The 14,823-nt window shown below is 39.6% G+C and overlaps 1 protein-coding gene across 3 annotated transcripts in view; it reads left to right on the top strand.

Annotated features, from left to right (window-relative positions):
- Nucleotides 1-240: 240 nt before the first annotated feature.
- Nucleotides 241-14,823, top strand: part of VPS50 (VPS50 subunit of EARP/GARPII complex) — an 89,679-nt gene continuing 75,096 nt past the window's right edge. Inside the window, exons 1-4 of one of the 3 annotated variants that reach the window (XM_054190984.1) lie at nucleotides 241-398; nucleotides 2,650-2,718; nucleotides 12,033-12,155; nucleotides 12,770-12,841. In XM_054190984.1, the coding sequence (XP_054046959.1) occupies nucleotides 366-398; nucleotides 2,650-2,718; nucleotides 12,033-12,155; nucleotides 12,770-12,841 (297 nt within the window). In that variant the 5' untranslated portion in view covers nucleotides 241-365. The remainder of the gene's footprint in view (nucleotides 399-2,649; nucleotides 2,719-12,032; nucleotides 12,156-12,769; nucleotides 12,842-14,823) is intronic. The other 2 variants (XM_054190983.1, XM_054190982.1) reach the window with 2 other exon arrangements.

The following is a 14,823-nucleotide window of genomic DNA, read 5'->3' as shown; positions in this document are numbered from 1 at the left end:
CCGAACGGAGGGGCCCGCCTCCCCGCTCCCCAGGCGGCCGCGGACCCGGCCCGCGTCTCCTCACGACGGGCCCGGTCCTGCCAGCCCCGCGCCTCGCAGACCGCAACCACTTCAGGGCTGCCGGCGCCGGGCCGGCGGTCCGCCGCGGAAGGAGCCGCCCCAACCCGCTCCCTTCTCGGGTGCCCGCCCTGCCGGCCGTGCTGACGGGGGTTGTAGTCGGGCGCCGCCGCCCGAGGACTACCGGTCCCAGGGAGCAGCGGGCGGGCTCTGTCAGGTGGCGTCCAACATGGCTTCCTCGTGCCCGGAGCCCGCCGCCGTGCGGGGCTGCTGAGGGTTTTCGGGGCGGTCCCGGTCCCGGTCCCATCATGCAGAAGATCAAGTCGCTGATGACCCGCCAGGTGAGCGGCTCGGGGGCGCCGGGCTCTCCCCGGGGGCGCCGTGCCTGGGCCCACGGCTTGGGGGATGCCGGGGTGTGCGGCCGTGCCCGGGCACCCTGACGGGCCTGCGGGGCGCGGGCGTCGCCCTTGGCCCGGCTGATGTGGAGAGGGAAGCCGTGGTGTGTGTTATCTCTGGGTACGCACGCATCCAGCTTCTTTTTTCCTCTTTAGACGAAGAAATGGAAGCCTGCACAGGTGCCAGCGCGTAGCTTGTGCCACAACAGGCACACCGGCATTAAAGATGGCACGAGTGGGCTGTGTCCCTTTCCTTTTTTTCACATATAATTTTGGAGCGCTGGGCCTCTGTAACGTGGCTTTGTCCAATGGCAGACGCTGTGGATCAGCGGGGAGGCAAGGACGTGGAGGTGCCGGGGGAGTGTTTGCATGGGCACATATTGAATGTGTGCTAGAGTTCTTAGTGTGCTTCTATTAGCCCACCTCTTTGTACCAGTTGTCTGTATTTAGACCAGTCTACATTTGGACCAGTATTTCTAAGGTTGCGAGCCTTTTTAAAGCAGTGTATTAGAATAACATTCGAGTCATTCACATATGCGAAATACCTCTAAAATGAAGTCTGTTTGGCTGTGTGTCTAAATTTGAGAATGTAAAAAATTGCTTGTGTCACCCACCACATGAGCTATTCTAGGTGGTTATACAAAATGATAAGAAAGTCAGAAACTAAACTTTTTTTTTTTCTAAACTGTGTCCTCAGAGTTACGATTCTTGTGCAGGAGACAGGTCTTAAAAATGGAGATGGGCATGGCGGGGCATGAATATCCAAAATAATGCTCTGCTTTCCTTCAGTATTGGGGTAAACAATCAGTTTTCAGCTTGACAAAGAGGAGTTGTGTGAAATCTGCGCAGTGCGGAAATGTTGTGGTCCAAAAATGATGTGACTTACGCAATTTTCAGCCTTTGGGAAGGATTAAGTTCCATTTAGCATTTGATAAGTGAAACTTTTTGCTGCTTCTGAAGATAAGCTGCTAGTACTTCAGATTTTTGAGAACGTGTGTGGAAGATTTCATGTGAAGTATGAGAAGCTGCAGCAGCTGTTGTTGCCTTGAATTTCCAATGCATAGAGGCGAGTCATCTTTGGTGGTGGTAACTGGAAAGGAAGGATGTTTTGAAATGATGCGCAAGGAAATCTGAGAATCAAAACTAAAATGAAGAGGTTTTGCATCCTAGGAAGATGAAACAATTGTAAAATGTAGTAGTTACCATGAAAATGATGAACTTGTAAAACACTTCATCAGTTTCAAAGGATAAATATAAACTTTTCTCATCATCCACTCACATAGTAATTGCATTGGTCCTTTTCTTTCAAAGAAAAGTGGGCACCCAGGTCCTGAAAGGGGCTTGAAAACAGGACAGTTAACATCAACTGCAAGAGCGGGAGGGAAGTCTGTCTGAAGCTTGTGGCTCACGTGAATGCCCTGAAGTCTAAAGGGAAGCTGGACTCAGAACCATATCTGAAACTTGAATGTTTAGACTCACCTCTACCTGGGGATCGGGCAGAAAATGTGCTAGGCAGCATGTTCTGTGGTATTGCTTTACAAGATTGTGAATGTGTTGGATGTTCAGCAAACAAGTACTCAGCTGGTTAACTGATGCTTCCTGTACAAAGCTTCAGTCTACTAGAGCGTATTCTGTTTATGTGGCTATATGTGTTTTAAAGTGTAAAAACTGTATAAATTATGCATCTTTTCCAGTTTAGTTATGCATACAGAAAATCAGCCCTGATAGTGTTATATGGTAAATAGATAAATACCCTATCAATCAAAAATAGTATAATTTAGCTACGGAGTAGGTGGTACTTAACTTTAATTCGATTATTTGATTCCATTAAACCATTAAGTTAGTAGAACAAGTTCTGTGATGTTTTTTGGACACCTGCATTTTTAAATTTAAAAGAACATCTGGAAGTTGAGAGGAGGATATAAGCGAACTTTTATGAAGGGAATGTTGGTGAACTGTACTAAAAACGTACATATTGCAGCATAAAGTTGGAAATGCTTAGATGTTTGAGGAGCATAATTTATACACCAGTAGTCTTGCTTAAAGGTTTATGGAATAAGGTCTTAGCCTCCCAGCCTCATGTCAGTGTAATTTATTAAAGGACTTGTAGGTATATATTCAGCACCAGGTAAGACTTGCGCAGTTTTATTGCAAGATATGTAATCAGTCTTAACTGACTTTTAAAATTCTTTTAAAGGGTCTAAGAAGTCCTCAGGAGAGTGTTCATGACCTCAGTCCTATTGAAAGCTTTCGGATTCCTAGTAAGGTATGATACACAGTCCCTCCACTCCCACCCCCTTAATTTTTAGTTTTTCATTTTATAGTTAAAAGACACTTAGTTGTTTCTTTTCAAAAAACAGGTTTGCTGTTGTTCTTTTTGACAGTTTTATTTCTTGCTGAAAATCTTTTAAAATATTTTGATGAAAGGGTTAAGAGCTGTGAGGCAAAACACAGAATGACCTCAGAATGAATTTGCATTAAGATTTCTTTCTTGGAACTTCTGAGTTGTCACTGGATCTTAATATTATCTAGTTTTCCTGCTGGAATGAAGAAAAAAAAAAGAAGGAAAAAGAAAAATGCCCTTTTTTTCAGCTTTGGAAAGTAGATGATATTTGGTAGCCTATATAGTTCTAGTCTTGATATTTAGTTTCTTTGTGGTTTTGATGCCATAAGTATATTTCATAGTTTCATGGTTTTAATCCTCAGCATATATAATTAACTAGAATAATAATGTTTTTTTGGCTTTTCTGAGGTCTCGCTACTTAAATGGTGCCAGCTCACTCTTGTCTCACAAATCATGCTGAATAATCTGGGTGTGAGGGAACAACTGTCACAGTATTTGACTGCTTCTTGTACTCTGTTGATCTGAATGGATGATTCACAAGAGTTGCTGTGGATGTTGTTTATTATTTTCTCCTGATTTGGATTTTTGCCTTTAATCAATGAGATATTTAGGTTACTGACTTGAATTTGGATGCCTTATTTTACAATAGCCTTAAAAAAACCAAAACAAAAACCCCTTTGTGTTTCTTTATCTCTATATAAGTACTGTGTAATATGTTGGTTGTGCTGAGGCAGACCAGAAAATCAAGTAGCATTTTCAGCATTACTGAAAATCAAGTAGCAATCTCTGAATTGGTACATAATACTCTCTTAAGCAGCAGCCAATATATTGATTTCAAAGAGTGAACGTATTCAGTTGCAGCGATGTTAAAAGAACAGTCTCATTTGCACTGCTTAGATTTCAAAATTGCAGATTCCTGCCACCCACTGAGTATTCTGTTTCAAACTGTCTTTTTTGCTGAGTTGGCTATCCAGGTAAAAGTAGATGTAGGGTATCTTGGCTGGATTTCCGTTCTTTAATGGTTAGATGTTATGTGTCAGGTAAGCCTACACCTTCTATCAATAATAATGCGGAAACAAATACCTGGCAGTAGTTTGTAATTTTTTCATATATCTATGTCAAACATTTGCAGTGTGAAAACATTATCTGCATCTGTTCTGCAAACAGAATCTCATTGTGGTTATGAGTTCTGTACCTGAAAAGACAAGAGTGCATCAACATTAGAACTTGTCACTTGATTATTTTTTTTAAAGTTGATAAAAGTATTACTTTCTTCTGTGCCACAGAATAAGACTTTTATATTTTTCAGTCTTCTAATACGTTTTTCTTTTTCCCCTTCCAAAATGTTTTAGGTGTATAGTTCTCAAAATTCTGAGCTGCTTACATTAACTTTTTTCTTTTCAACAAGCTGTATTGAGTGAAACGCTTATAAAGTTACCTGACTATGCAATTAAATGAAAACATTAGATCATAAGAATCTTGAGTAAAATTACTATGTTTTGATCAGTTTAACTCCTGGCTATGGTCCCAAGCCATTTGTCACGGTGACTTTACTTCCAGCCTTTTTCTTTTGAAGGAAGGATTTGTATCACCATGCCTCCTTAACTTTGCTAAAACCTTTATTGTAGGATTTTACTTTTCAAATTATGAGACATTGGATGAGGCACTGTAATAGGTCTGCTGTCACTGTAAGCATAGATTCAGATACCCTTTCTTGAAAACAGTAGTTTTTTGGGGTAGGGAGGGGGAGATTATTGTCTGTGTTTGTGGTATGAATAACTGCCAAGGAGATTAGGTTTCGGTTCTGCACAGAAGTTGAAAGTCATTGAGCTTTTGGGTATTGGTATTTGTTTTGAGAACTGGAGCTATACTTAATGCCATGGCAACAGACTGATGTCACAGATCAGAATTACGTTATAATTATAGGATCAAGGAGCTTTGCTGGATATAAGCTAATGCCCCTCAATAATTATTTTATAATAACGGACAGGTTTGTTAAAGGGAATTCACTTTTGAATGCAAAAGTAAAGACTGAAGAAAATGTGCAGGCAACGAGTAAAAGCGTGATTTCATACTGTTGCAGACTGCTATTTGAAATCATATGTTGCTCTCTGCTGACACATTTTACTAACTGTTTTTGTTTATATCTTGAATAACAAAAGTCTCAAGCTCAGCAGCCAAATACTGTTTTGATGATAGAATAGTTATGATGCTGCTGCTGCACTTTCATTTTCACACTTCCACATTCAAAGTGCTACCTCCTGATTGATTGAGGGTGAGTGTTACTGAAAGGCTCAAAAGCTGGGTTGAAGCCATTGAGAGGTATACAGAATGAAAGGCTACAGAGCCAGCATGAATTACTGGAAAGAGCACAAGCCATTAATAGGTAATGCTAACTCTAGGCACAAAATAATTTTTTTTAAATGGAGGACTGTCATGCTACTTTGGAGGTCAAATGGGAAATATGGAGCACAGGGAGAAGAACATGTTGACATTGCATCCCCTGAGGGGAAAACCAGCAAAATTCTTTTGGATCTTGATATCTGCAAATTGTTGATTTGGTGACTGATGGCTTGCTGGCAAGTATGTTAAAGTGATGACTGTGCTCCTCAACTTTTTATTTTTAAACAATGAAATGATTTGGTGCCTGGATATTTTACAGAATACCTCTGAGTGTATGCACTCACATTACCCAGTACTCCAGTAAGTTCTCCAACTATCTTGAAAAATTTAAATTTGCTTCTGTCACATGAAAGCAAATCACCAGTAAACTTTTTTTACTTGTAATACAGACTTATACTGCCACCTTGGTCACAAAGAGAAAGAGTGTATAATAGATTAAGTCTGTGATATAGTCTGTAGATAAGGCAAATATGAACTGCAAGGCAGGATTTCTAGAAGAGAAATTTGTCTGCAGAGGGATTTCATATCTCTTTTTTGATTGAGGTACCTTACTTCATCTGTGTGGCCTGATCACCCCGGGGAACTGCAGTTCTTTTTGAACCATTCTATTATTGTCAGCTTTTTTCTTTCACAATCTGATAACAGCTTTGTTTAGTAAATTCTTTCACACAAGGGTGAGATAGGTATTTTGTACACTTGAATTCAAGTGTGTGGGGTTAATAATGAGTTGACTTTGAATTAGGTTCTGTGTATCTTGATGATAATCAGCTCATATGCAATATACAAATATTAGTTGACTTTGTGGTTTATGGTGGTAAGCAACACTGAAAGTTTATTTCTTAATGCTTTTCCCATAGATACAGAAGTGTGGTTTTCTTAGTCTGTGTGGGTTTCTATTTCCCCAACAGTAGTGGAGTGCATTAAGTGGTGGTGTGACTAATATCAGTTCTATGGATCAAGCTTTGTTGTTCCCTCCACGAGGATAATTGTTTTCAAGTGTAATGTTTGTTTTGGTAGAGTGAGGGCTTTTTAATAAGTACTCTGCACATATACTGAAGAAGGAAAGATCAAAAGAAGGTTCTGGGCGTTTCATGTGAAAGATAAGGGAATACCACAAACTTCCTTTGGGACTGCCTTCCCTAGCTGTGGATTAGCTGCAGGCAGGGGAGGGAGAAGTAGTTTTGAGTTGAGTTTATAGATACAGTTATACATACGTTATGAGACATATATAATATATAAATATATCTTTTTATATAGATAAAATTAAAATATTGTGTATGTATATATATAAAAATACTTTTCTACACGATTTTTTTCATGGTGGTAAGATGTTGCAATGTCCCTGCTGATTGAATCTGTTGACCAGGGCCCTCATCCTGGTATTTAGGATTACCTTTTAACATGGGTGTAAACCAAGTACAGAATGGAGGGATATAAATTGACACTGTGTTCATTGGTGTGGTTTTGGCTCATGACAAAGAGACGGAGGCTGTTTCTAAATGAGTCTTGTGCAGATGTGGCCCCTGTCACTCTCTGTGTAGAGGTACATAGGCTGTTGCTGACCTTCAGCTTCTAATTATATTGGAAACTTTAGATTTTTTTTCTTCTCTGAGTAGTATCAGTTAATTTTTTTCAATGTCTTTGCTTCCTAAGTCTTTCAGGTGATAGGGCCTGGAATGCAGAAGGTGTTTGCTTCGGCTCTCTACCAGTAACGCTTCATTCAACAGAGCAATATTGGATTTGGTGTTACAGGCAGTGTAGAATGCAAGGAGAGTGGGAGTGTGACGCACTAGGAAATAGCTGGGTAACTCATCTGAAACTTGCTGAACTGCATTTCAAGATGCCTCTGCAATGACATGACTCTTCTGAAATATATTTCAAGGAGTTTGCCACAGGCTCCTAGACCTGTAAACTTCTATTTCCATAGAACAGGAAGGGAAAATGATGTGAGAAGTGTGTGGATGCAAACACTGTGTTTTATTTAGCAATGGCTTTTTTAGGTATGGAAAACTGTCAGACAGGTAGGGTTTTTCTTTTTTCTTTTCAGTTTTTGTTCTCTCCTCAGAAACTGTCTTTCATGGATCTATTTATGTGGCATTATGAAAGGGAGACCTGCTGCTTAGGGTTGCACTAATTGTAACCTGAAAGGAAGTATATTTGACAGGGTAAATTGTCTTTTTATGAAAGTATGATCATGGCAAAAAGCATGATACTGGCAAAAAAAAATGTGCACATTTGGTACCGCAAGCGATGCATGTTTTATGTAGGAGGTGAAGTCTCTCACTGAACAAAACTTCGGGAAAAATGAGTAGCCCATGGAACAGCATCTTAGATGGCTGTATTGGCCCGTTATTGCTTGGAGAGTTCCTACTGCTGAACGTATGTATTAATCTGAGCAGGCGGATTGAAATGAATGCTGTGGGTTCCACCTTGCCAATGTGCTGCTCTTCCTGATCTCCTGTATAACTCCTGAAGCAGCTAATTGATTCAGTTTAGCAATGATGAAGTTTTCTGTGTGATTATCATCACACGATTCTTTCTGTCTCAATTTTTTTATAGGTTTTTCTATTCAGAATAGCGCTTGGAATTGCTGAATTTACATGAAATTTAGTGACAAGTGTGTTTTGATGTTGAATTTCTTTTTAAAAGACAGGTATTTAAGTGACAATAGTTAGAAAAGTTTTGAGGTGGAAAAGTGCCTTGAGGGATTTAATAGAGCTTCTCTCTCTACCTCTGCAAAGTGTGTGAGTGTGAGCTCCACAGTTCTAAATCTGGCCTTCCCTGAGGCCCCTGCAACTATAGGCTTCATATGTATATAGTAAAATTTTTAAAATTTTTTTGTATCTCTAATTGAAGGGATGAGGAAGATTGAATATCAGCAAATAAACTTTAGCCAAGGACATTTGCTTCCTTCAGTGGTGAGTGTATAGATCAGGCTTGAGCACGTTAGTTATTTGAAACTAGTGGAGCATGATGGACTGGAAGCTGCAGTTTATCATGGCATAAGTCTGGTGGCAGATAGTGTAATTTATACGGGAGCTTGAGTTCATCCTGGAGATTTGTTCTCACTAGACTGCTTTTCTGGAAAGAATGAGTAAGATAAATAAAAACCCTGTCCATTTAATAAATGTTTTCCTAGGTAGTGTTTTGGCAAGAAACACTGAGATGAACAATCTTTCTGAGGTGGGATAAAGTGGTTTCTTAGTAATTTTCCTATCCACATGAACATCAGCTTTATTCTTGTGGTGAAAACTGTCGTCATCTACAAAGACAAAAAGGTCATTGATTAGGTTTCATTGAAATGCTGATATTAAAAACAACCTTCCCAATTTATTGTTACATGGCTCTAAATCTGGAATATGTGTCCACAAGGGCTTTCTTAATACATCTTCAGGAGGTGTCAGTCGCCATTGACCTATGGCGTTGACATATCATTTCACCAATGTGACAAGATATCAATAGTCTAGAAATTCAAATGATCCTAAAGATTTCTTCTTGCGTTTAGTTTTTCTTCTTTTTTCTTTTAACAAACAACCATGAAGGACCTTGTGGCCAAACATCAGATGATAAATTAGATTATTCCATTTGCAATGGTTCGGTGGACAAATTAAGCTGACCTTGTTGCCTGTCTTGGATAATTTTTAATTTTAGTTTCGTATAGCTAAAACTCAATGTACTGTAAGATGTTAAGCTAATTTATAGAGGGATGTGCAGCATAAAGCTGCCATTTGTTAGGGAGTCCAGAGGGAAATAATTTTTTTGTTTGTTTTAAAGGACAGGAATACATATGGTTAGATAATAAATTCTTTGCTTCATAAATTAAATTATTGCAAGAGTAGTATGCCATTGAATCTGAATGTTTGCTTCCTCTGCCAATCTATGCGCTCTCATGTGATGGAAGCTTCAAAACCATAGATTAAAAACTTGAAAAAGACTCTAAAGGGGCTATTTTTCAATAATCTTTTCATTTTCATCCCCCATAACCTGCCCTCCTCTCCTCTGTTTCTCATGCTCTTAGTAAAGCTGAAACACGAGGTGGAAAGGTGTCACCACCAGGTGAATTGTGTGGCTGGAGCTGAACGGACGGGTATTCCTGCCTGGAGTCCTACCTGTCTCTCTGGTGCTGGTGTGGTGCCACAGGATCTCCCCTGCCACTTTCCTGCAAACTTGTCGTGTCAGTACCATCACTGTCAGTGCCATGCAGCTGACCCAGCCTTTGCCCTTGTCTGAGCAAGGTGCTGTTGGGGCTTGTGGCATTGCTTGCTAAGACGCCTCGCTAAGTGCTGGACTGTGCTCAAAACCTGTTTTTAAGAGTTTGTCTAAAGAATAGAGGTAGAATATCAATAGAATTGATCCCACCTGGAGTACTGCGTCCAGCTATGGAGTCCTCAACACAAGAAGGACATGGACCTGTTGGAGCGGGTCCAGAGGAGGGCCTCAAAGATGATCCGAGGGCTGGAGCGCCTGTGCTGTGAGGACAGGCTGAGAGAGTTGGGATTGTTCAGCCTGGAGAAGAGAAGGCTCCGAGGAGACATTATAGTGGCCTTTCAGTATCTGAAGGGGGCCTACAGGAAAGCTGGAAGGGGACATTTACAGGGGCATGTAGTGATAGGACAGGGGGTAATGGCTTCAAACTGGAAGAGGGTAGATTTAGATTAGATATTGAGAAGAAATTTTTCACTATGAGGGTGGTGAGACACTGGAACAGGTTGCCCAGGGAAGTTGTGGATGGCCCCATCCCTGGAAGTGTTCAAGGCCAGGCTGGATGGGGCTTTGAGCAGCCTGGTCTAGTGGGAGGTGTCCCTACCTGTGGCAGGGAGGTTGGAACTAGATGATCTTTAAGGTCCCTTCCAACGCAAACCATTCTGTGATTCTATGAATAGCATCATTTTGCTTTGTTATTGTTATTTATTGTTGCTATATTGTTATTTATGTCTATTATTTCTTTATTTCTCTGATGTCCGTTGGTGCCCTCCTTTTGCCCATGCCTCGTTCCCTTGCACAGCCTCCTGGTGGGTGGCTGTGTGGTTGGGTGGTAGATTGCTGCCTTTGCCCTGTGGTACGAGGTGGGTTTCTCCATCTGGCTGCAAGGCAGTGGGCCGCCAGTGGGAAGCGCTGGGGACAGTGGCTGAACCTGGTGTTTTCAGACAGCCCTACAGTGGAGATCTGTGGTGCTTGGGGCCTCCCGGGAGAGGAAGAAGAAAAAGGGTAGATTTAGATTTAATATCAGGAAGAAATTCTTTACTGTAAGGGTAGTGAGGCACTGGCATAGGTTGCCCAGGGAAGCTGCTGATGCCCCATACCTGGGAGCGTTCAAGGCCAGGTTGGATGGGGCTTTGAGCAACCTGGTCTAGTGGGAGGTGTCCCTGCCCATGGCAGCGGGGTTGGAACTAGATGATCTTTAAGGTCCCTTCCAACCCAAACCATTCTGTGATTCTGTGTGATACTGTGTGTCTCCTCCATGGCTTTTCTCCGGGTTACCCTCTGCCACATCTCGGCTCGAAGCCGCCTTCCAGCTGCGACTTTGCCCACGCTCCACCGGGTGGCGCTTGAGCACCACCATTTTTTTTTTTTCCTGCAAGAGATATTTTATTATTATTTATTATTTATTATGCTTTTCCAAACCGTTCATTCATCAACCCTTGGCTGCTTCTAATTGCCTAGAGAAACAGCACCTTGCTTTCTACTTAAAATGTCGCTTTGCCTCATAACGTCGACCTTATTTCAATTGATCTACAAAGTAAGCAAGTTAGTGGTTGTTTAGTCAATTAATCTAAAATCCGATGCCTCTAACTGGTAAAATAAGCCCTTGAGCTCTTGGTGAAAATAACGGCACCTTTTCCCACTGTAGCAACTCGGTGTTGTTGGGAGGCTTGGGATCTTTGTGGGACCTTTCAGTCTGATGGATCGCTTCACCAGGGTTAAATGCCAATCTTGAGCAATTTGATCCATTTTATCTAGATTTTTGGTGAAAGAATATCCTGGCACTTCTCCATTTTGAGTCTCTGATAAAGAATTTTTATTCCTCCAGTGGGAACAGCCTTCAGGAGAGGGCTAGTATGAGTTGAAATGTCCTGTATAGGAGAGCAAGAGGAGGCTCAGGCTTAGTCCTTGGTTTGTTGTAACCAGTGGAAACAACTGGGCTGTTGAGAAGAACTTCCAGAGGAGATCGTGACGGCAAGGAAAGGGATGCTCACCTCTTGAATATTAGTTTTCAGAAAGCTGACAGCGCATATCTGCTGAGACCACCTTGCTAGTTGGAGAAAAATCTGAAATCTCTTAATTTTGTGCAAAGGCAGCAAATACATTCTGGTTTTGCCTGTAAAAAAGATCAAGTATTTCATGGTGTTACTTTAATAAATGTGAATTCTCAGGATTGAATTGAAAAGTTATACTTTTGTAGTGACAGTTCATATTTACAATTTACAATTCATATTTACAAAGATGGATCTTGTGGTTTAAAAAATTCAAGTTTTATTTGTTATGTTTTTGTGGGTTTTTTTTCTGTTGTTTCTTTCTGGAGAAATAGCCTGCCAATTTATTTTTAGTTTATTATGAGAATTTCTAAACTTCAGGAGGAAAAAACTCAATGTGCATTTGTGCCATAAATGTATTGATGAAGTGTTTAAGTGATCTGCAGCATGTCTGCTCTTTGTTCTTTGAGAAGTTTTAAATATCTTGCTGTTTGTAATGGCAGTTTGTACTGATCTTTCTGTTCTTTGCCATTGCTTCTTCTGTTGTAAATGGCTTTTGAAAAATATTTGGTTTAGTAAAACATTGTTCTTATTAGAATGTGATATTGCATCATGGAAATCCTTTTTTGTTTTGTGAAGGAGGACCTCAGAGAACTACGTGAAGAACCAACTGATCCTCAAGCTCAGCAAGAAATAATTAACAGCATTGAAGAAGTTTATTTTTCCAATGATTCCTTTGATATTGTGAAGTATGAGTTAGAGGTAAGTTGTCTTCTTAAAAGAAAAGACAGTAATATAACAAAAAATGAGGGTCAAAAGCATGCTTGTTTCAATGAGCTGTTTTTTGTTTTGTTTCTTAAATCTTGCATTAATGCAAAACTGTACCTTCCCACCTCATCTTGCAGTTGTGTGGAACTTCTAGCATAAAGCATTGGTATCGAGTCTCTGTTTTTAATGTGGTAGAATTAATATCAGTTGTGCTAAGAGGCGCTTCATCATTTAAACTACTGTGAAAAAGCCAAAATAGTTGGAGGGGAAAAAAATATCCGTTCTATATTTTCAGTAATTTTTAGCAAACTAATTGAGACATAATAATTTCAATGATTTGGGGGGTTGTGTGTATACATATATGGCTTAAAACAAGGTGACTTTGAGGTAATTATGATATTATATGATCTAATTCTGATAATACATGGTTTATCTTAACACTGATTTATTTCGGTATCCATCATTTGAAATAATGGACTAATTCTGCAAATTGGATTGCAGAAGCAATAAGAATGTTTCTTTAATGGAATTGATTGGTTACCTAATACTACATGTGTATTTAACATCCTTTAATTTCTCACTGAATTTAATTTGTTGTTTACGTGCAGAGGCTTCCTCCAGTACTTAGTCTTCAAGAACTGGAAGAGTACAGAGACAAATTAAAACAACAGCAAGCTGCTGTAAGTAAAATTGTTTCCTCTGTACCCTCAGGAATTTGTTGTATTGTCTGTAAGTATAGCCAGCAGTGTAACTGAAAAAGTTTTTGATTTCTTAAACACATTAGATATTACACATTTTTTCTTCTAATATTATATTGTGTGCTGTTATAGTGAAAAATCATATCAGTAAATCATATAATCATATGAAAACATGGAAGGAAGTCTCGGTGATAAGTATTGTAACAAGGAGCAAACGTGCTAACAGTTTCTTTAGGAACCTGATTTTCTGAATGTTCAGATTTTCCTATGTATTGCAAGAAAAATAATGTTCAACACAGTGCTGAATAGTGTGATAGTATCTCTTTTTTTAGGGATTTCTGTCTAAAGAAAGAGTTGCTATTTTCTGTTATTTTTCATTTGCCAATTTGTTAACTGTCCACAAGGGTTTCTAGTGGATATTGGTAGAGAGTTATTATGTAATAAAGCAAATGAGATGTAACAATGAGTAATAACTGTAATTTATGGAGGGAAGTCAGAGTTGCACTTCTGAAAGGTAGTTGTTACATTTCAGGCTTTTTTATTTTCTATTCATACATTAATTATTGATTCATTGCTCATTTAAAGATGAGTAATATGGTACAAGGAACGAGTGTATTAACTGTGGCATTTGGAGAGTATCTGCAAGTAAAAAACAGTAGTAATCCTAATTCATGTCTTTAAATGACTGGAATGTACAAAAGGAGAATATTGGATCGTTAACAATACATGGAGAACAAGTTCATTCTGCCTAAGATTGATTTTCCCAGAATAAATGTATGAAATTTTGTAAAGTATTAGTGAGAAGTTGAGCAAATAAATATTACATGTTTGTCACCTAGAGATATGAGGAAAGAAGCTGAACGTGGGTAGTGTTTTTTGGTTTTGTGTTGTTTTTTAGTTTTTTAAAGTTTAAGAGGACATCTGGTGGTGACCTATTTTTGCAACAAAATACACTCAAGGCTGAGACAACTTCATTGAGATATTCCTAATACCAGTTACCAATGTCTTGGCCATTCTGCTTGCAGGATGGGAACCGGCTACAGCTACTGTGCAGCTGCTGTGCTGAAACATGTGAACTGGGAAGTACATGCAGCTTATGAATGATAGGAGTGAGAACTGAGCATGAGGTTTCCAGGAGATGTAGCTCAGATGTGCCTTTCTTTTAGGAAAAAACCAAACAGAAATTATCAAAGACAAAACTTTTGACGAGAAACATGTCCAGTTCTTCCCCCACCATGCCCCCCAGTCAGGGTTGGGCCATTCTTGTGTCTTCCTTGATCTAGTCTAAATGTGATTCTGCTATAGGAAGGATTTGCTCGGGTTTGTTTTCCATCTTGGGCATGTGCCAAGTTGCTAAAATTTCTTGTATGCTGTATATTACGTCCTTGTGTCATATTTCCAGGTGGAGTGTGAGAGACCTTTGCATGTTTTCTTCTCCTGTCTCAATTATTGTCCATTTATCTTGTGATATGTCATTTAGATTACTGTCTTAAAGGACATTAGTGTCCTTCATGGAAGATGTTACTGCAGAATGTTTTACATTGTTAGTTCAGTTCTAAAAATATTTTAATGGTGATGTGAATAAATTATTTGATAGAGGACTCAAGAAGCCTGTTGACAGATCACACAATGCCTCTGCTTTTGAAAAGAATAAATACTGCCTTTTTCACTTCAGTGCCCGTATCTATAGCTGACATAGGAATTTACAATAGTGGTTTATGGATAATTCCAACTTCTAAATTTTTGTAACACAAGCACTCAAACGAATGTGAATTATAGGTGATAGAGCTCTGATCTTCCACTTGTCAATGACTGTTACCATTTACTTTTGCACAGGTGATCTTGATCATGCCTTTATTTTTGGGGTCACTATAGACTCCGTATTTTCTATAGTTTTCCCGTTACAGTTTTCCATTCCGTTGGATGGATTCCATCTCACTCAAGACTTTAATATGTGTATTGTG

This window comes from Rissa tridactyla, chromosome 2 (assembly GCF_028500815.1).
Source record: "Rissa tridactyla isolate bRisTri1 chromosome 2, bRisTri1.patW.cur.20221130, whole genome shotgun sequence".
In the NCBI taxonomy this organism is placed as follows: Eukaryota; Metazoa; Chordata; class Aves; order Charadriiformes; family Laridae; genus Rissa; species Rissa tridactyla.
The sequence above is the reverse complement of the archived record's forward strand: the minus strand, read 5'-3'. Positions and strand labels throughout refer to the sequence as shown.